The 23,220-nt window shown below is 41.4% G+C and overlaps 1 protein-coding gene across 3 annotated transcripts in view; it reads left to right on the plus strand.

Annotated features, from left to right (window-relative positions):
• The window catches only part of cadm3 (cell adhesion molecule 3), a 100,603-nt gene that overhangs the window by 64,130 nt on the left and 13,253 nt on the right, over nucleotides 1-23,220 (plus strand). For all 3 annotated transcript variants that reach the window (XM_078173013.1, XM_033649957.2, XM_033649958.2), the window contains exons 5-7: nucleotides 4,267-4,404; nucleotides 18,642-18,812; nucleotides 19,431-19,521. In XM_078173013.1, coding sequence (XP_078029139.1) covers nucleotides 4,267-4,404; nucleotides 18,642-18,812; nucleotides 19,431-19,521 — 400 coding nt within the window. The remainder of the gene's footprint in view (nucleotides 1-4,266; nucleotides 4,405-18,641; nucleotides 18,813-19,430; nucleotides 19,522-23,220) is intronic.

Raw genomic sequence — 23,220 nt, forward strand, 5'->3', positions numbered from 1 at the left:
CTCATTTGCTTTTGGCCATAGAAGATAAAAACAACACAAATAATCATAAATTATTGTAACTGGTTAAGTGCAGTAAAGTCTACTTTAAACTGACTCCACTAACACATAAAACAGCACACAGAATTGGTTTCTGGCAGAATTTTTGTTTTCATTTTAACCCAAAACATGATCTTTTCCCGAAAATTTCAGGGCTGTCTGGCTGAACGCCCTGAAGGCAAACTTTTCCTAAGAGCCATAAAAGATATCAACAAAATCCTTTAACAAAAGTGTAAAAATCAGCTCAATAATAACTGTCAAGTTTCATAGACAAAAGAATCGTTGTTTGCTAGCCTAGCCTAGCAACTAGTGGACTTTCCCTTTACTCATAGCTTAACAAATTACATGTATTATTTATACTTTAACTTAGTCACCTTTGGTTTAAGTCACTGCATCTCCCGATAGAATAGCGCCGTTGGATTTTAGCCTGCGTGCACATTTTATTGCCCCAACAGTGTTGAAACACAGCAGCCAATGTTGCCGTGGTGAGAAGTTAGCAGAGTAAGATGCCGGGCCACGCAGGTACATAACGGTTCCTGAGTATTTGAGCTCATAATGGCATTGTGCTTTGTTTGTCTGTCTGACCCGTATTTTCTCAGAAATCCTAAATATTTTCACACTGCTGATTTATTCCCGAGCAAATAACGTTATCTGCATTGTCTTTTCATTGGCTGCTTGCCATTATCTGCCTGGTGCCTGGTATCATCTGGATGTTGCTATGGATCGATGTTTTCACTTTGCGCTGATGATATTGGACCGTTAATCACTAATCGATACATTGATCAAGATTGATGGATTGCTACACTCTATCTATCTATCTATCTATCTATCTATCTATCTATCTATCTATCTAACCTACCTACCTACCTACCTATCTGTCTTTCTCTCTGTCTATCTGTCTTTCTCTATCTCTCTAAAATTCTACTTTTTTCTGGCATGAAAAATGTCACAAATTTCAGTAATTGGTACAAAATCTTGTCAGTTTTAATGAAAATATAACAGTTTCCCTCCTGGCTTTCCTTAATGACTTGGTCTCTTCTCACTATCTTTACTTTTCTGTCTAACTCTCCGCTTCCACTCTTTCAGCTCTCACTCTTTCTCTCGCTGGCCATCACTCTCTCTCTCTCCTACCTTAGATGGCAAACCAAATGTTCATTATTTTCAAAAGCAGAATGACAGTAAACTCCGCCAACACTTGGAGAAAAGTGCCGCCCACAACGGCTCCAGATGGAGTACGGCAAGAAAAGTTTTTTTTTCACTCTTGCCTTCAACCACGGTGGTGGAGAGTGGATTCTAAAATATTTGGCAGAGTGGATTTGTAGATTCCTTCTCCTGCTTGTGTTGTTTTCTCTTCAACTTGGGCTCCATGTTAAAATAGTAATTAAGCAAAAATGTTCTTATTTTTACTGACTGTGCCGGAATTTGGAAGAACACCTCTGGGAGAGGAAGATATATCATGAGATTTTGGTTTGGCTCGGGGTGTCTTGGTGGCTCACTTGGCTAAAGCCAGTTTGAATCTGACCTTTGGCTGATGTCATCCCTCTGTCCCACTCAGTTTTACTTGCAAACTATCACACAAGGCACCAGTGCCTGAGTCATTCTAACTCCCACCTTGGCTTTTAACTAATGAAATCTGGGAGTCGTATTTAATAATCTCTGCTAAATATAATTTACTTGACATTTTGAACTGACCTGGAGTTCTGAGAATGAACAGTCAGTCTGACTTGAATTGTAGAAATGCCAAGGCTGTCAGAGTTAATGCAGAGCTCGTTCTGCTGGTTTTAAAGGGATTACTATGGGCAGAAATAAGTGTCACTAGAAACTGAATTTGGATCATTTATATTTGAATTTGATACGCTCAACTTGAATAATTGCATTAAAAATGAATTTCAATCACCTCGTTTGAATTTTTATTGTTTAATTTGAATAATTTTATTGAAAAACTGAATCTAAATAACACATTTGGAAATTGAATTTATCAGTTTTGAACTGAATAAACTCAAAACTGAGTGTAATATTATGAAATCTAATCCTGTTGCTCTGAAACTGTGTTTGATCCTCATTGAAAGTTCAGCACTCTATACTTGCTCGATCAGTTCTCACAATAGAAATTCAGTTCTGGCAATCCAGTTTCACTTTACTCAGACAGACATCCTGATGTTGAGGAAGAGCAGTGAGGTACAGATTCACAGAACTCCTTGTCACGTACTATAACAACCATTTTCTCTCAGTGATATCAATGACCAAGAGAGTTAGACTATTTTTCTGTCTTTATTCAAGAGTGTGGTCTTTCAGTTTAAAAGCATGACTCATTAATTTCACGTTCCTTGTCTTCGCATTCAATTAGCCCCTGCTTGTGCTTAGGGTTAGGGTTTGGGTCCAACCTTTGCTGCCAGGAGACTACTTCGCCAGGAGGAGAGCAGGCAGCAGTATGTTCCAGTACGAGAAAAGGAGTTCTGTTATCTGTACTTGACTGCTGTTTGTCGGCATCCCAAAGTGGGTCTCAGTGAACTGAAATGGAATTGCAAGAACCGAATTTTAGTTGCACGAACTGAAAATGGAGGTAAAGAGAGTTGAATTTTCAGTGAGGATCAAATACAGTTTCAGAGCAACTGAATTCAATTTCATGATATCACATTCAGTTTCATGTTTATGAGTATTCAGTTCCAACTAATGAATTCAATTTAAAATTGTGCAGTTCAGACTGATTTTATTAATGCAGTTATTCAAGTTAAACAATAAAACTAAAAATGATGTGATTCATTTTCAGTTCTTAATGCAGTTACTTAAGTTGATCAGTTCAAATTCAAATACAAATGATTCAAATTCAGTTTTCAGTGACACATTTCTGCCCATAGAAATTATCATTTTTCACACTGAATTCATGGCATTTCCATGTCATGCAAATTTTGCGATACTTGATATGAGCCACAAGTGCTGTAGGCATGTACAGTTAATGGGAGACTGTATGTTTCTTTTTGCCTCTACATTCAGTTTCTGTTCGTTTCCGCAATGTTTTCAAGTCTTACTAAAAGTGTGGTTCATCTTATGACTGCTGTGCACTTAGAATCTGAACTTTTCATGATGCATTTATAAAGGAAATTTTAGTCAGACTCAGACTCAGTATGTTATTGTAAAACTCCCCCGTATTACTAATAGCCCTCTGCAATGAATCACAATTTCAAAAACCCAACATTTGATAGTGCTAATAGATATATGAAACAATCTGTACACGTTTATCAATGATAAAGCATATCTTTATTTGTATAACTAGTGATACACCGATTCAATACGCCAAATTGTTATGTGGCCTGATTCTGATCTTATTAAAGTGAGCAGGTTTGGGTATGGACAAGAAATAACTGATCCACACTGAATATAGTTTCTTTGTCAATGTTATTACAAAATGTAATGTTTCCGCTATCAACGCCTGCTGAGCTTTTAGTGTCCCTGGCGTCATGTTACTGCTGGATGCAAATGTTCTTTTTAATCAAATTTTATCTTCACAGTTTTTACATGAGCTTATTGATATTTGGCAAATTATTCTCTTGGTTCAATTTAAGAACAAACACTATTTGGTTACAGTTAGGGCGAAATCACGAAATCACGTCACCTTTTGTCAGAGACCACAGCTCTAACAGCACTCTTTAGTGTTAAACTCCCACCCTGACCTTCTCTCTAAGAAAATTTGTGATGCTGTAACATTAAGCTACGTCTGCCTTTCTCTCTGAGTCACAGTAGTCATTATTTGCACAGCCGTAAGTGGTCGGTTGCCAGGAAAGCATAACAATATTCTAGTGCATCTGCCCCTTAGTGCTCTGGTGGACACTGATGGGGAGACAGTAGCTTTGATGCTTCTGGAAAGTCGTGGTGAACAGAAGCTTTGCAGTCATTCTGAGCTGCTGTGCAATGACTCTGAACCATTTTTTGAGTCAAATCATTGCAAGCCTGCATCATTATTTTTCTCCAAGCTGGTTTCTATCAGAGCTTTCGAAATTGACCTAATAAATTCAAGCTTGTCTGTGATATTGAGGATGGCGTGTCAAATTTTGCTGTTGATATTCATTTTGCTCCAAATTCCACACAGTGCACAACAACTTATGCAGTACTTGTTAGCTCAGCCGTTGACCTTTCTTTGATTTTTTTCCCACTTTTTCTGGCTACAAGGTGAGCCCTGCAGCATGGAAGATCTCTCTCTCTAACTCTCTAACTCTTTCTGTGTCTCTCTAGGTGTGCCCGGTAAACCTCAGATCTTGGGCTTTGAGAATCCAGTGCCGGAGGGGGGCAAAGTCACCCTGACCTGCACCAGTGCAGGCAGCAAACCCCCTGCCAGGCTGCGCTGGTTCCGAGACGACCAGGAGCTGGAAGGTGAGAGACACAGAGTGTGTGGTTGCTCTGTGTGTGTGTATGTGTGTGTGTGTGTGGGGTCAGAAATTGTGAGTTGGATGTGTCTGTTGTTGTACTCTGGCTTGTACTCATGCTGGATCTGTGTGTGAGTTAAGGACGCGCATGGGTGTGGTAATGTGTGTGTAGCACAGTGTGTGTGTGTGTAGCTACAAGGATAGTCCGTAGGAATGTGAGAATGTGGTTTGTGCTTGTGCGTTTGTGTGTATCTCTGTGTGCTCACAGTAAGTGTTTGTGTGATCCTGCAGTAATGACTGTGCATGGGGATTTGTGAATGTGTGTATGTTTGTACACAAGTACGAATTTGTGCCTCGTGTATGAGCATTTGTGTGTGTATTTGATTATGTATGTGTGAGAGAGTAGCTTGTGTGTGAGATCATGCTGCGTGTGTATTGTGTCCTTGCCACGTTGCCTGCTGTCTCTCTGTGTGTCCTAAACCTGTGCCTGCATATGTGTGTGTGCGCAAGTGCTAGAGCTCGCTGCCTGTGTGCGCGAGTGCATGGACATGCTGCGAGTGTGTTTGTGTTTGTGCCCTTCTTTCCAATCATTCCTTCACGTCCTGATCCTGTAAATTTGTGCCTATGCATGTATCTGGGAGCTGTGTATGTGTTTGCTGTTATTGTATTTTGAGTGTGTGTTGATGCAGGGTTTATTTGTGCAAGTGTGTGTGTGTGTGTCATCTGTTGAGCTGCAACATATCTGCTACTGGGAGTGACACAACAGAGAGCCAGAGATAGCGTGGGTCGGATCTAGCCAGGGATAACGACAGAATCCAGCAATAAAAGGCAGGGCGGAGGAGAGGATGAAGGGATGAGGTCGAACAGAGAAACATAGATAGAGAGAGCTTTGCATGAGGTCAGACCGACTGGTTTTTTGTTACAGATAAACGGGAGAAATGAGCGGGGAAGAGAAAGGGAGAAGCAGAGAGAGTGCAGCGAGGATGTCATGAGAGGACAAATTAGCCGGCGTCTTTCTAACAGATAAACTGAAAACCGTGGAGACGATTGGCAGCCTCTGAGTCACACCAGTGGTATTGGCAGTGGTAGCGTTTCTCCAAATTGTGACCATGTTTCCCGTAAACCCCCCGCCTCTTGTTGCTTCATCAGTCAAAGGTTTTCTGTTTTGCTTTACCGAGCAGAACAAACATGTTGGAAGTGTTGTTTCTGTCACCCTTTTGCTCCTTCCGCCATCTGCCTTCACCAGAAACTCTATAAGCTTTAAAGCTCTGTTTGCATTGGAAGAACAGCGCCCTCTGTCTGCCTGCAAAGCTCTCCAGCAGATGTCCGCTAAGTCTGTGTAAACTGCAGTGTTCAGACTGGTGGAGCTTATTTGCAGTGGCCTTTTCTACAGTAATTATACCATTATAATACGATGATATAATATGATAATGATTTATTGATGTGAAAATGCTACACTCTACACGGCTTTGTAATGCAAAAATGCCCGTCTTGTGTCCCGATGCCTTGGCAGTGGTAGTGTTTGCTATAATTATGGATTGAAATGAATCAAAAGAATGGACTGAAGCTACAAAGAGAAGGAGGTATGGGAGAGCTGCCCGCCTGAGGACAGATTATCTGGTCTTTTTGTTACTGCTGAACTAAAAGCAGGAGACAGAGGAGTCTGGAGATTGTTGGTTTTTTAGAGAGATTGGATTTTTGTTCAAAGGTTCAGCTCACCTAAAATAAAAAAAAATAAAAAAGATGTATTTTTCCTCTTACCTGTAATGGTATCAGGCAACACAGATAGCTTTGGTTTTATTTGTCCAGATTTTGAGATATCCGTCTCTTTTTTCTGCCAGCAATTTAGTATAATGGGGTGAATGCAATGTTGTTTGTAGTGCTCACAACTAGGGCTGCACGATTAATCATTAGGAGATTACAATTTTGATTCGGACACGTTTGTAATCTCATATCTGATGGACAACAATTCTGCCATATTTGCTTTGGGGGGTTGCATATTTAGAATGAATGCTCATAATTTGTCCCTGCTGCGGCACATACAAATGCATTTCAAGGCTGACAGATTGCTGCTGAACCTACAGTACCACTTCGCCAACAACAAACCAAATAAGCCATAAAGCTTTCTGTGAGGTCAGGCTGGGTCACTGCAAGGAGCGTTTGCTAAAGAGATAGCTAGCATAATCCACCACAATAAGGCAGCCGAGCCCTTTGATAACTTTTGCCAACTAGCTAGCCAAAAGTAGAAAGCAGCAACATTACATTATATCACCAGTCATTCTGTCAAAATGCTGGGTCAGAGCTGGTTGTTTGCTAATGTGCAATGATGAGCCCTGATAAAAACATGATATCATTACACATAGAACAGTTTGGCTCTATCTCACACAGTCTGTTTGTGGGGACAACCTCAGTAAACTAAGTAGCTTATGCTCTGCTATGCTTGCTGTTGTTACGTTAACAAATTGGGATGAAGCCAGAGTTGACGGCTAAACTTGACTGTCACCAACATCTTAATGTAGACTGTAAAAATACAATATCAGAGTATTGTGAAGTCAATGAATCAACAATTTTATTAGGAAAAGTAGTACACATGAATGCACATGTACCAGGGCTGCTCCCTGAAAGTCAGAGATTCGAATCATCAGTTGGAGACCCCTCAGTCAACTAGGATTGCGTCAAGTTGAGCCAATGTATGGTCAGTGTACGGTGCAACGTACCTCTGGGGACATTTTGTTCCCCAGATTTAGCTTCAGAGAGATTGCTCTTGACTTTCACGATATTCTTTGGTACAGTAAACTCTGGACAAGATAAAGTGGTGAATTTACAGCTCAAAGCAAATTAAAACGATACAATCTCTGGCTTTCGTTTGATGTCTAGTGTCGGAAAATAATGCTGTTGCACATTTCCAATTCATCGTTAGTGCAGTTAGCTTGTTTGCTTAATTGCGTGAATGCCGTTGTCAGACTGAATGTCCCGATGAGCCCATTCAAATTTAAAACTTTATAGATTTTTAAATAAATAAATTGTCGAATAGTAGTATTAAACAGCCAAATTCGATTCGACTGACATAATTCGGATTCAGGTCCTGCCGCATATGTTATTTCCGTTTTTCAATCTTTTGCACAAACTGTTAAATTGCAAGTCTTATCCAAATTATGTTCAGCATGAAACAATCCATCCTCTCAACTCTACTGCTCTCCTTTATGAACTTATTTCCTCCAACTCCTAGAAACCATTTGTAATACTCTGGGTTGATGATCACTTTTACAGACAAGCAATGCAGTCACCAAAGAAAATAAAAGCTTTCCCTGAGCACAGTGAGAGAACTAACTCTTCTCTAATTCTAATTCTTAGAAAAAAGAATTTGTAATTCTCATATTACCAAGAATCGTGCAGCCCTGCTCACGATTTTGAAAAGTTTTAGTAAAAATGTATTTGCAGCACTCTGTCTTTCCAGGAAAAGAAAATGTTTTAATTACTCTGCTCTGTGCAAGCTGCAGACTTTGGTGTGAAGAGTTTTTATAGGAACTACCTCTTCTGAAGAAATAGTCCTATCCCCCGGTATTATGTGTATATTGAACATATTTACATACAGTGCCGCTGCAGAGAGCAGCGTGCGCTTTGTGTGGCAAAATGAAAGGTAATATTGTGGAGGTGTGGGAGCTAAATGGGCTTTTTTTTAACCATACCTTAAAGGGGCACTGCAGCAAATTAGTATGCACATCCACAAAGTTAAGGAGTGCACAAGAGCTGTTCCTCTTTTTAAAAGGAATGGTCAAAATTTATCAGAGGCTCTGACTTTTTCCTGCCTGGTATGGGTTAGGCTCTAAAAACTTTGGATTCATGAATTTCCCATAATACAACTTGACAGCATCTTTCATGAGACCATCCCTGTCTGGTAAAGCTCCATGTCTCTGAAAAACCCATGCTTCAGTTTATAACACAGGCTTTTTGTTAAAAAAGTTGTAGAGTCTCCAATACATCACAGGGTTGTTTTCTTAGACTTTGGAAAATGCCCTACAGAGTCACAGAAGACATATAACTGTTTTCACAGGCTGAGTAGTACTCCTCACAACTTTGTGCTCTTTTAACTGTAGTTTATAAGACATAACCAGGATTTTTACCCACTACCATACAACATTGCAGAAATAAATAACTTGGTGCCAAAAGTGTTGGCAGTGAATGTAAAAAAAAAACAGTTAAACATCATCTAGGGTTTTGCTGAATCAATGGTCCTGTCTGGGAGCAGAGTTGCAGCCAAAGGAACAGGGACACTGGCTGTGTTATTTGGGTGAACCGACCCTTTAAAATACTGGGCGAACAGAGAAAATAGAGAGACAGACAGATAGCGATTTGAAGGAGATCAACTCGATGTGAATGATGATGTGTTCGAGGCCTTGCCCAGCCGTCCTGACACCGCACAACGCCAATCAGTCATTGCTGGAATGGCACACACACTCTTTCTCTCTCTCTCTCTCTCACACACACACACACACACACACACACACTCTTTCGGTTTAACACACAAACACAAGTAATGGACAGATGATAATCACACGCACACACACACACACACACACACACACACACACACACACACACACACACACACACTGTCACACAGTGCTCATCTCTGGCTAGATAGCGCAAGAGCACTACGGGTCAGCGTGCTATTATTACAGCTTCTCATTCATGCAGTTATAGCCTGTGCTGAAGTGTGTGTGTGTGTGTATTGGAAAGATGAGCCCATAGACTGCTGCTCACCACTGCTTCTCTGACAGCTTCTCTGACAGTAAAAAGAAAGAAGTAGAGAAGGAAAGAGCGAGAAGGGAACGAGGGCGACACAGATGTAGAGAGTGTGTGTGTGTGTGTGTGTGTGTGTGTGTGTGTGTGAGTGAGGGAGAGAGAGACGCCTTGTATCAAGAAAGTGACAGTGAGGGACTGCCGAGAAAACAGAGAACAGAGAGGGAGTGAGTGAATAAGCGAGTGTGTGTGTGTGTGTGTGTGCGCGCATAAAAATAGACGGAGCGACTGCGAGGATACTGAGACACTGATGGAAGCTGCAAAGAGAGAGACTGACGGAGAAAGAGAGAGCAGAGGGGGAATTAAGAAAACCACAGAAGAAGAAGCGAGGCGGCTTTGTGGCTGAGTGGGAGCGCAGACTGGGGGGAGAGGATGAAGCAAAGGGGGACCAGTTTTAAAGAAGAGGGGACTGGAGAGCGCAACAGGAGAGAGGGCAGAAGAAGGAGGGAAGGCTGACGAAATGGAGAGAGAAATCCGGAAAGAGGATTTAGATAGAGAGTGGAGAAGGGAGGGGGGAGATGGAGAGCAAGTGAGTGCGGGAAAGGGAGTGGTAATTGAGAAGAATGAAAGGCTAAGAGCTTTGAAGACTGTATTAGTTGTACTGTGTGAAAGGGCTGTGGATCATTTAGTGACATCGATGTATTGGATTGGGGATAATGGGGATTTATGATGGCACTTAAGGCCATACAGGCTGAATACTGGCCCAAATTGTCATAATGCAGGACGTGGGGCGGATGGCTTGGGGTACATGGGCGTGTGTCCGTATGGAGCAACGTGACGTAAGAGACGAGATGGAGAGAGACATTAGAGAAAGAGGCAGTGGTGGAAGAAGTATTGAGATCCTTAGAAAAGCAGCAAAGCAATGTAAAAAAAATCCTCTTTACAAGTAAAAGTACTGCATTAAAATGTGTGCACCAAATATTAAAAGTATTAATTTTGCACAATGTTTCCTCTGAGATTGCTTTATTATATAAAACCTGCGATTTGCAGCTCAGAGAATGCCAGAAAGTTGCTTTGAAAGGAGGTTGGGGTAAAATGTGTGACAGGGAAGATTTGCAAATTAAGTGTTAATAGAAGAAAGTTAAGTGTTGACAGTTCACACATAGTGCAAATTCGTCTTGACACTCTTTGAGAATGAAATCAATTCAAGTCGGTCAGTCACAGCACTTGGAAAATGTAACAAATGTAGGGCTGCAACTCATGCTATTTATCATTTTCTATTAAAAAGTCACATATTTTTTGGTTAATTGAAAATCATTTATTCTATAAAACAAATGACCATCACAATTGCCCAAAGTTCTAAACTGTGAATTGTTTGTTTTAGTCCTACCATTCGTCCAGAGTCACAGAAAATTAGAATTTGCAGTGATATGAAATGAGGAAAAACAGAAATGTATTACGTTTGAGAAGCTGGCGCCAGCAAAGCATTGACATTTTGCTTGTTAATTAAGAAAACATAATCTGTTGGGGGGTTTCTTGCCGTGTTAATTAATTGACTAATCATTTCAAGACTAATTATTATGACAGACGCACTAATACATAAGCAGAATTCATTGTCGTAGGTGGTTGAACTTTATAAAACTTTGTAAAGCACATCTTCCAAGATGCACATGTGTTTTGCTTTCAAAATCTTAATCTATAAAGTAACTAGGGACTTTAACTGTAGAATAAATGCAGTGAAGTCAAAAAGTACATTGTAAACATCTGAAATGTTGTGATGTAAAGTAGAGGCAGCAGAGAAAAGAGTTACTATATCTCAAAATGTTACTTAAGTACAACACTTGAGTGAATGTACTTGGTCACCTCCACCACCGGAGGTACTGTAGGTCAAGAGGAGACAGACATAGTAAGACGGAAGCAAAATACGTCCCAACAGCTATGATCACCCGGTAATCCCGTATCAAGGCTACTTAACTCTCTTTCCAAATTAGATGACCTCATATGAACGCTCAAATCAGGCTTGAGTACTTTCACTGGACTTAATCTGATTCAAGCTTAAAAGTGATGAGTTTTGATTATTTTAAAACCTCGCCCCTTATTCAGTAAAGGGCTTCTGCTGAGCATGCACGGTGGTGTTAAGCCATGCATTGCTGTCTATTCATAGTTACACTTTTTCACACCTCGGAGATGCCAAGTAGAACCAGAGTCTTCTACTTTTGGCTGCTGAGCAGCTTCACTGGAGGAGCTGGGAGTTAAGCGCCTTGTTCAGCTGGCAAAGTTTTTGAATAATGAGGAGTTTTACCCACTGATTCACTCGACCTTTGCAAAGTGGTCCATCTGGTCTTCTTTTATATCATTTTTTAACCACAATCAGGATGAAAGTTTGATTATAGATTCATTATCTTAATAATTTTAGGGTTTTGTCCATAAAATGTCAATGTACAGTGAAAAATGCCCATTACAAACGACTTTAAATGCCTTGTTTTGTCTGACCAACAGTCTAAAAGCCAGAGATATTCAAGAAAAGCAGTAAAACATCACATTGGAAAAGGTCTTCAGTTTCATTACTTTATCTCGCAGCAATAATAAACAGAGATGAGCTGCAAATACTAACTTATGAGAAGCAGAACCCTGCTAATGATTGGCCTTTTTACTCGATAAATGTCTTGAAACTATAAATTGATTAAAGAAACCTGTTGATAACATAACATGGACTTAGCAAAGATTGCAAATAGAAAAGATAAGATAATCCTTTACTGGTTCCTGAGGGCAAATTCAGGTGTTCAAAAGTTGTACTGTAATAAATCCTTTATTAGTATTTACTGCATTAGAATATTTTTTGAATTAAAAAAAGGATCATTAGGATGGATAAATTTATACACACATCAAAATGTCTCAATAACTTCCTCTGCTCTGGTGACTGTTATGAATTTAAATAGACTAAATTCGTTTTATTTATTTATTTTTTTGGTCACGTCTCACAAGATGTCACACAGTCGAATCTGCATTAAAAATACATAAAGCACTGGCAGATTCATTTCTTTGATTATAAAAAAAACAACATTTTACATCTCATTATGAGACTAAGTGATTGTGGTCACATCAGCTAATTGATTAAGAGACTAATTGTTCAGCTCTAATCCAGCAACAGTGGTCCCAGGCACACATCTCCAGCCTTAAAGGCCCAAACAAGCTGGACGCAGTAATTGCTGCATCCAGTTGTTTGATTCTCCTAATATGATTATTTGATGGTGGATTGTACGCTAGAGGGTTGAAGCATCAGCAGCACCAGCACCTCATCTGCATTACATCACCACCTTGGGGGAAGTTAGTCTCAAATATGTGCCGGTTGCCCACCTTTTTACTCGAGGAATAGGAGTTTTAATAAAAAGAAAAAAAGATCGGGCATCCCATTAAATTTTTAGCAGGTGCTGGAGTATTGTCCAGCTTAAATATTAAAGAAGAAGAATGCCGCACACACTACCACTAGTGCTGGAAAAATATAATTGAATATTTATATTCTTTTTTAATGATTTATCAGTCATTAAAAAGACAGCTTTGATGATATGATATGTTTTTGTAATGATTTGGTATTTTTGTGAACTGTTGTAAACTCTTGAACTTTTTCCAACAGTAATAAATCATTTGATAAGTAGGGCTGCCCCTGACTAAGAATCTTCCTAGTCGCCCAATAGTCGTCACTTAGGGCCATTAGTTGGCTAGTCACCCACATATTTTCAATGTTAATTTAATTATTAAATGATATATTTTGGGCGGGGCAACACAATGGTTTGAGTTCAAGGTGTGAGAAAGAAAAGTATCAGTAACATTGTTAACACTGTGCTACATTACAGAGAAATACAAAACCGTACTAATGAACCTTCATTAATATAGGCCTATATTTTATCAACAAGTGCACGTCACACACTGAGCCTGTTAATGACGCTGTGGGCAAAGCAGTAATGATTGTGCGAAGTGGCTAATGGGCATGTAGCTACATGCTTCAGATGATACATCATGTTTGTAGTCGACAAATGAAGACGAGTTTACATATCACCTTGGGTTCGTCCTTCACCTTCTCAAAATGATCCCACACTTTGGATTTCCTGCCTGACATGTTATTAACTAGCCTGTGTAATAACCGCAGGTACCAGCCCTGGAAATTAACGGGACTCCTGAGTCACCGCTGAGTGTGGCCACTTCCTGCGTCTGTCCTTTCAAATTAAATTCCCACATGAACTAGTCATATAGGGTTTGATTTATTTTGACAAGGTGCAGTTCTTAATAGAGTTTCACGTTTCTTTGCTTTTTTCTGCAACTAAGCAACCAACGAAACCTTGCCGGCTAATGACCTTTCTGGTCAACTAACGTTTGGTTGACTGTAGGGTGCAGCCCGAGTGATAAGGCAATGATATCATGAACTGATGCCATAAATTGACCATACATGATGACTTGGGGTATGTATAATGAAGCATGGTGTTTAGATTGACAAATGTGCGGATGTACGAGTATCAACGTGTGACAAGATAGGACTGCACAATAATTTTTTTAATCGTCATCAGTAAACACACCATGAGAAACTCCGATATCCACTTTGAATTTAGCGACAATTCAAATTGCATTCTGTCTGTAGCTGTTTTTTGTCTGGTACGCACCATGCTGTTAACTCCCTGGCCAATTAGACAGCCTTCACCATTAGTCAACATCCGATACATCAGAATGTGCATGCATTGCGAGTGAAGTTTATTAGACTATTGCTGCCACGCTACTTTACATGGTTAGGAAGTGGAGGAAAGTGTGACAAGATGAGCGAAGACAAAAGTGTGAATGCCAGATAGGTATAAATAGCACGTCAGCCGTCTGGAAATATTTTGGGTACAGGAGAGACGGCATGGCACAAACACAAGTACTGTGCAAGTCTGAGTCAAGAATTGAGTACACTTGAACATCTGTTTGTTTATCGCAAGTGATATCGTCACCGTGATAGTCAAAGACATTATCACATATTTTCCTTGAGTAGCCCGAGCAGGTTTACATAAAACTAAATACACTTACCAGATGTAAGCTGTCTGAAAGAGGCAGGCATATATTATCTGTGCTTCTCTGCAAATATGTCTGGATTTTAATTTATGCTGATGGATGAGAGCTGTGGCTTTTTTTTCTCTTTATATATTTAACACTGAACAACCATCATTTCTCACACCTTTATTTTTACCTCTACACCATCAGCTCGACATCATATTTGCTGTTGCATAGTCTGTTCTGCAGTCTGCTTGTATATAGAGATCAAGCCTGTTCACTAGCGTCAGTGCACAGCTTTCTATATTTTGCACATAAACTAAACCTGCACTAATTAATTTCGTGGGCACTTGGGAGCAGCAAAAACAAGCTGCACCCAACACTGACTTATATTATCACCTTAATAATATGATATGTCAAAAGAGGTGCAGTGGTACATGCTTAATTAGATATCTACCTAATGAATGTTGGTTCAGTATCCACTGTCTTTGAGCTCTGTTTTGGTCTTCGCAGTTAACATCAAGCTGCCATACATGCCCCCCAACTAGTCACTAACTGTGTCTGTTAGCTGTTTGTTGTTGGACAGGTAGGGTACAGTGGGTTTATCAGAGCTGAAAACAGCTGCCTGCTGCAGCTGGAAATAATGAGAGCAGTGAGAGTGCAATGAAACAGTAAGGCTGTGGGCCTGAAAACCAAAATAATGAGCTGAAAGACACTGAAAAGCTCCACAGAGGTGAGGGAAGCTCAAGAGTCAGTTGATGATCTCTGTTGCTTCATCACTGCGCATGATCCCTCTCACGTAGTCCTGTCAGCCACTGCCAATATGAAAATCATTCTAGCTGCTTTAAGTATAAAGGCCAGTTCACCCAGATTACATATTCTCACTTACATAGTTTTCTTTTCATTTGTCCAGGTTTTTTGACATGTCTGCAAGATTTCTACCCAAACACAATAGTGGTGAATAGAATTTTGTTTTTGGTGCTCACAGCGTTGAAAAATAACAATTTAAAAAATTCAGCACCAACACCGGGAAGAGGTTTCATTGGAACACCTTTCTACCAGAGAAATACACCCTAGTATGAAAAACTGTTCACAGCCTGTTCTGTGGATTATGCAGAGTAAGACACTGGGGTGTGTGGAAAATTCACTTTTCAATGCTGTGCGCGCCACAATTGAAATTTCATTCAACTCCATTTTATATAGGTGGACACAGGAATGTCAAATATCAAAACCTGGACAGAAAGCAAGAATGATCCGCATGGCTAAAACATGTATTTTTGGAATTTGGGTGAACCGGCCCTTTAAGGGGGAGAGTCTGTTAGTTTGTGCCAAATTCAGTGTGTAACACAACCTGTTACTGCTTCCCAGTCCGACATGCTTGTTGCTCCGCTTGCAGCAGCTGACATGCAAATCTACCATGATTATCTAATAATGAACTGAGGAAATGTGAATTATGAGGAAATGTGCATCACTGCTGTCTTGGGAAAAACCACTTAAACTGACTGCATCTTATTTTTTCCTTAATGAATGCGTAGAGTCAGTTACGTGACCCCTTGGGCCTGAAAAACTTATTAAAACTCAATTGTATGATTTCGAAAAATACTGTACACAGGAGTCTGTGAGTAAACAAACATTTTCATTTTTTCATTCCCAGGTCTGGTTTTGGAGATCCATGGTCTTTAATAAAGGCTATATACTGTCTGAGTTGTGTGTGCAGAGAGAGAGGAAGAGAGAGCCAGATAGAGGATAGTGAGAGGGAGGCAGACAGTGATGGAAGGACTCCTCTGAGTGGCGTAGGATTATTGAAATGCACCTGGAAAGTAAACTAATTTTCTCTGCGGGTCAGAGGACTGGTTATGGTAATAAAAAGAGAGATGTCATTAGATTCAGTGGTATTTGAAGAGTTCTCTGGAGAGGGAGAGGGAGGGGGATGGGGGGAGGATGTGTGTGATATCTGTGTGTTCGAGAGAGAGAAGAGTGAGACAGAGGAAAAAGTGTGTGTTTTCCAATCTCTCTCCCTTGCCACTATCTCTGCCTCCTCTGTGTATATGTTATTCATAAGCTTGACCTACATGTGCCCATGCTTGTGTGTGCCCATGCTTGTGTGTGCGTGCATGTGAGTGTGTGCGCCATTCCATGCAAGAGAAAGTGATAAGGTTCTGGTCCACTTTCCAAGATTCACCAACCACTTTCACGGTCTGACCACCCAGTTTTGTATTTTTTCTTACAATAGAGCGCGATCTCCGGATGACAGTCTCTACTGTGTTTATGCTTTCATACCTCTTCTAACTCTGCTGCTGCTGCTGCTGCAGAGACCTACTTGCACCTGCCCAGTTCTTCTTCTTTTTTCTTTTTTATCCCGCACAGACTGCTGTTGCTGTTGCCAGAAAAGTAAAATCAAGGATAGAGAGGGAAACAACATCAGGTGGAAACATCTCTGCGTGAAAATCTGTGCATACAATTTCTTAAAACTTGCATTATAAAAACAGACACGCTTTATCACACTAAAAAACAAAGTATGGCTGCAACAGATTGCAGTTAATATGCTGTAGATAATCTTTCTTTGCCAAAATAAAAGTCTGTTCCTGGGTATAGTTGCCTCTTCAGAGATGGAAATGCAAGCCGTCTCCTAAGCAACAGCGAGCAAGTGAGTCCAAAGAAAGCTGGACTTAGCAACATTAGATCTTTGGCCTCTCGCGTCCCTTTGGTGTCCTTCAGCATTAAACATCACAGACTGACCTGGTTAGTAAACATGAGCGTGCTGTGTGTGGTTTACTGATGTTGCATTACAGGAGTCCTGGGTACTGAGGGGAAGTGAATTTCTTCAGTTAACTCTCTGCCATTTGGAGCTGCCAACATGCAACATTGACTTTTGCAGCTTTGAGGATGCCATGAAGTAGCTGAGAGATTTACATTTTTGTGACATGATTCCTCTTGAACAAGGATGCTGTGGCTGGATGTACGACTGAAGGGATTTGAAAAATGTACGTTCCCAGACAAAGCTGTTCTCACACAGTCTGCAGTTGTTATATATACCCTTTTAGAAGTGCATAAATTTAAATCAATTTGACCACAATCACAGCACTTTGGAGAATGGGTAAAATTTAGAGCTGCAGTTAACGGTTATCTTCATCATTGATTCATCGCAAGATTAGGTTTTTGAGAATGGATTAATAGCGTAGGCTATGAGATATCAGAAAAAGAGAAAAATTGGCCACCATAATTTTCCAGAGCCCGAGATGGTGTCTTGAAATTACTTTTTTTTTTTCTGACCAGCAGTTCAAAAAGCCAAAGATATTCAGCGTATGATATAACACAATGAAATGCAGCAGATGCTCACATGTCAGAGGCTGGGACCAATGTAATGAGTAACAGATTAGCTTGATTAATAACTTAAAATGGAAACAGACAACTTTTCAACTCCATAATTCAGCCACCTCCCACTTCCTAGTGTTTCGAAGGGGTATTATTGTTGGTGCTGCTGTCACAAAGAAAACCGGATCACTTTCTTTTTTTCCTCAAATCCTAGCTTCTGCCACAGTTCCCACAGTCACTGTGGTCATTCCACTGTCCGCCATTTACACCACAGGGGAGAGTAAGTGCAGAGAATCTACACTGATACTCTCGGTGATTGGGAATAGCTACCGAAGCTCTTCCTGTTTTTGTTGTGCAGTGGCTGACTCACTTCCTTTGTGCCATAAATCGAGCTTTCATTTTCCTGGGAGATCGGATCCAGTAGAAGAAGCAATAGCATATCTTAAGTGAGGCTTATGCAGAACCAATCTAAATGCTGACGGTGTCATTATTCTATAGCCATTACAATGTGCAATCAGCATTTACTTCGAAATGATAAGTCAAAGCAAAAAAAACTTGTTCCACTCTAAAAGATTGATCATTTCTTAAAAAAAAAAAAAAAAAAAAAAAAAAGGATTAATTTTCTGTTGATGTACGAACTGACAAACTGTTTCAACACTGAAGTGTTACCTTGACAGCAAAGATAGACCTGCAGATTTTATATGATGGCAAGTTTTAGGGTCATCCCTCAAATCTGTGAATGAATTTGAGTGTATTAAACAATTGTGTACATCATTGAATGAGTCAGCAGGAAAAAACAGATTCTATTAGTGAGAGAAAAGGTGCTCTAGAAATGTTAGGAAGTGCATTGTTAGACATACAGTATATGTGGCTGGCACATAATGATAGATAGCAGAACAAAACACCCAGGGGCACAAGGTAACTGCACAGCAAAGGCATTTTTCATTTAATGGGAACAAATGGGGGTCATTGCAGTTCTGTACAGTTCTATAACATGAAACCACCACATCCTAATTACAGTAAAAAAAAACCTTTGTCGGTGCCTTAGTGTGCGTGAGAGGTGTGTGTTTTTGTATCTGTTGTACTGGCATTGTACTCGTCCCTGGTTAAGATGCAGACACCCTCCTCCTGACTGTCCCCTCCCCTTCTCGTCCCTCTTCACCTCAGGACGTCCAGACGTGGTGGAGTCCGTTCCAGACAATCCCACATACAACGTGAGCAGTGAGCTCACCCTGGATGTGAGCCGCGATGACGACAACGCCCTCATCACCTGCGCTGTCGACCATCCCTCTCTCGCCCCGGGGGACAAGAGGAACGTGTACACTCTGCGGGTGTTGTGTGAGTCAACTGGGAAATGGGGTGGAGTGGGGAGGAGAGGAGACACAGAGGATGCTGGGGGAAGAGGGAGAGTAGAGGACACACGGATGTGAGAGGGAAATGCAAAGTAAAACCTCAGACTGCTGTCTTTTTTTTTATTTCTGCCTTGCTCTTCTCTTTTTATTAGGCAGCAGAGGCACCTTTTCCCTCTTTGCAGTTTGATCTCTGCTCCAATAATTTCTCATTAGCTACCTGTAATAATGGCCACACAGGAATGTAACCTTCCTCTGCTGGTGCACTTGCCCAGAGTTGAGTCGCTGTGGATAAGAAGAGCAGGTCATCATCTGAAATGAAACTATAAATGGAGCCACATCGGAGTCTGTGTCGGTGCTGCCACCCTGTGGGCAAGACGGCGGCACTGCATCGCCGAGGGAAAGTGATGTAGTTGTGTAAGGGGTTATGTCATTGTGGGAGGCAGAGAGATGGTGACGCCTACAGGATGCAGATGGGAGTAGATTTGAGACGGGGATGAATGAGACTGTCGGTGCCGTGTGCATGTCTGTACGATTATGAGTCCTGTGTTATGTAACTACACTCTGTGTCTGTGTTTGTGTGTCTGCGTTTGTCTTCCACTCACAGATTCTCCTAATGTAGAGATCCTGCCTGAGAGCGATCTGCCTAGAGAGGGGGAGAAGTTTTATCTTCAGTGTAAGGGCAACGGCAACCCTGAGTAAGACACACTCATGCACATTTCATTCACACTTTGCCTGCCCATATTCATGCATACACACTGGTACACACACACACACACACTCACTGATTTAATCTGATCTAGACACCATGCGCAGCCTTTAACACAAACACAGTCACCAAACGGTCACAGTTATTGGTGAGCTCTTTGACTTCAATATAACAGGACAATAATATCAAATACAACTTTAAAGGAGTTCTATACAACAGTCAAAGCAGAGTTCATCTATGATGCGGTGACTGGGGTGGGGTTGCCTGCTCACAGCTCTCAACATGAAGGTGGCTGAGCCAGCAGTTAGCAGCTATCGGTGCTACCAGCACAAACAGTGCTAACAGCAACAGTGCTGACAAAGCTACATGTTAACTTTGGGGTTAACCAGAGGGTCGGTGTCACGCTTCAGTTAAGTTAATGTTGCGTTTGGGCGATCATGGTATGAGCACAGTGCAGAGTGGCGACGATTAGCTTGCTGGTGGTGTACACACACAGGGACACACATGCACTATCATGCACGCACAACCAAACCAGCTATCACAATGAAGAATAGAAAAGCTCAGATTACAACACACACACAGAGATAGTGTGACTTCATTCTCTACAAGGGCTTGATATTGGTACTCAATATCTTTAAGGTATCAAACTAAATAAGTCAGTACCAAGTAGTATCGCAACTTCTCCAGTCAAAAGATACCTGTATTTGATCCTTTTTGGACCCAGATCTAGAAAAGAACTACTATACGTAGGGTATTACTCACAGCCAATCACCGCAACCATTCCTCAGTTTCATGTGATGTGTGTTTGGCCCACTACCACAGCAGTTACAATCCATACAGTCTGTGGTGTGGTGTATCAAGTCAAGTCAACACGGTGTATTTGACAGAGTTGGCAGTTTAACGTGCCAAGATGGCACCAAAACTTTTGAAAGTATATCGGCATTTTATGCAACAGAGTGCTTCCATTCACAAAATGGGTGTCGAACGAAGCAGGAAAAAATATCAAATGAAGCACTCTATTAGTATTGCTATCACTTTAAGGGTACTGGTATTGTATATCTTTTAGGCCCAGCCTTAATCTTTACATAGCAAATACTATATAATGTTCTGAATGTCATATAAAGCTCATTTCAGTCCTAAAATGAAAACAGAACTTCAAATCATTTAAAATTACCATAACATGGTCTTGGTCCAATATTTGCGGGCAGTTTGCAACATAACTAAGGGTTTCCTCACTTTGCCAATAAGTCGTGGATTAAGATAACTTGAGTTATGCCCACATTTTACAAGAGTAGGAGGACTACTTCAGTACATGTGGTACATTCTGTATGCCAGAGCCACACCAGCACAAGAGTGGTTCATGTGGCATATCTGTATGATTAACCTTGCAAATGTAATTCTCAAATGCGCTTCAGTGAAGTGACCAACATATCCTCATACGTCAAATACAGAAAGTTACTGTCTGTGCCTTCTAAAACTACTTATATAACTAGTTTTTCCTGACTGCCTCCGTGGTCACGGTCTGGTGAAGTGGGCAAGATAGTGGTCATTGTTGGAAGAAGCTAACTAGCTGCTAGCAGTGGGCGCCACTGTGTCTGATGTCAAGGTCAGACACTTTTATGACATGTTATAACATCACTCCACTTCCAACTTTGCTTATTGTCAGGACCACGCATGGTTAGTATTTTTGAGTATTTGAACATATGACCGATGCTGCCATTTTTCTGGTGACAACAGTTCCGGATGGACAGTTAATTCAAGGTTTATGTACTGTCTGTCTTTTATAGTGCTACTAGCCTTTTTATTGTCTCTTCTCAGCCAGTGCTTGTCATCTCTCACCTCCATGACTTGGACCAGGTGTGAGTTCCTAGTGTTATTCTGATGTCTAGTACATTTGAGTACATAACCCAAAGGGTTGTCATTTATATCAAGCTGATACTTTCTCTAACATAGGAATTTGGCATGCACTGATGGAGGCCCTTACTCTAATCACAGAGCAGATTGGGTGCTGCTGTCTTTGTCCCAGTCAAAGCTTTCACCTGGGTCATGTAGGCACTTCAGAACAACATATGAAAAAGCAGTTACACATGTAAAAACATCCACATTCAGTCAATGAAAAGATGTCAATTACACTACAGGTCTGTGAAGACAAAACACCAAAAGAAAATCAATAAAAATGCACGCACACACATCTATAGGATACATACGCAAGTAGCAGCACTGACAGCTGCACACACTTATAAGCAATCACACACTAGAATGTTTAATTTCTGACATCTTCTCATGCAAGTAGTCTGTTGTCCAAACACGTACATAAACACACATGGGTGCAGTTAGCGAAAAACATCCACTTGTACAAGCTCTCATGTGTTCACTGATACAGTGTGTACACAATATTTCTGATACTCACAGAAACATACACGGAAACAAACTGCAACCTCCGTCTTAAATCCTGCCCACACAAATACATTCTTTCCCCTGGCCTTTCTGCATTATAGATGAACCTTCAGCCAACCAGCCCTATCGATCCATTCTCCTCCCCTCCTCCTCCCCCTGTCCTCCCCTCCCTGCCTCCCTCCATCATCGGGTATCTCTCCGCCGCCGTGTCACTCACGGCTCGTTCGCTCCTCTCTGTCTTGTCACGATGCCTCTTTACCCTCCTCCTCGCCCCGTCCTTTCCTATAACTCTCCTCTATCTCTCCTCACACCTTTTCCCTCTAAACTCCCCCATCCCTCCTCCTCTTCCTCTTGCTCTGCTCCCCTGTCACCACCCCCTCCCCTCTCCCCCCCCCCCCCCCTCTCTCTCTCCCCCCTGTCAGCTCATCACAGGAGTGGCTAGGAATAAGACTAGCCGGTTAGTTTGATTGGCAGGTGGAACAGATAGGGGGCGGGGCAGGAGGAGGTGACTGTCATCGCATGAGCATGCTTTAAAAGGCAGCAAGGGAGTCGATAAATTATAGACGGGAGAAAAGCAAGGCTAGAACAGTGTGCCCGCGGGTCAATTCCCACGGGGACCACCTATGCTGGAAATCTGATTATTTGTGATACAATTAGACACTCTGGATGAAAGCATCCATTAAATTATGTATGTTCTTTAAAAGACATAATCATGCTCTGTGGTAATAAATGGTTCTCTGTAGTTCAAAATGGCCCTGACAGTGCGAGGGTTCAAAGTTCAGCTCCCACTGGGATCACCCATTCTAGAAATGTACTTAACTCATAGCACACAGAGAGGCTGGAGATAAAAGTGTACGCTGAGTGGCAGAGGCTCTATGTAAAAAAAACAAGGGTATAGAGAAGAGAGAAGCTGTGAGATCACTGCAAAAAAATGACAAGGGAAGGAGAGGTAGAGAGGGAAAGAAAACAAACCGACAGGAGAGGGAGAGGTAGAGGGAAGCGAAGAAAAGCGTGGGCGGAGAGGAGACAGAAAGATTTGGTGACAAGCAGCGAATGACTAAGACAGAGAGAAGGAGAGCAAACAAGAGAAAGCCAGTGTGTGTGTGCGTGTTCGTGCACGAGACGGGGGGGAGCGTGCTCAGTTATGTGCACCGCCGCTTGTGGATGAGCTAGTGTCCAATCAAATCAGATACAGGTTGCCCCCGCAGCTGTCAGTCAAAACCCAATCACCGCGGCGACACCTTTCCTCTGACACACCCAGCCACTCAGATCCCTCTCCTCCCCTCGAGCT

This window comes from Epinephelus lanceolatus, chromosome 12 (genome assembly GCF_041903045.1).
Source record: "Epinephelus lanceolatus isolate andai-2023 chromosome 12, ASM4190304v1, whole genome shotgun sequence".
In the NCBI taxonomy this organism is placed as follows: domain Eukaryota; kingdom Metazoa; phylum Chordata; class Actinopteri; order Perciformes; family Serranidae; genus Epinephelus; species Epinephelus lanceolatus.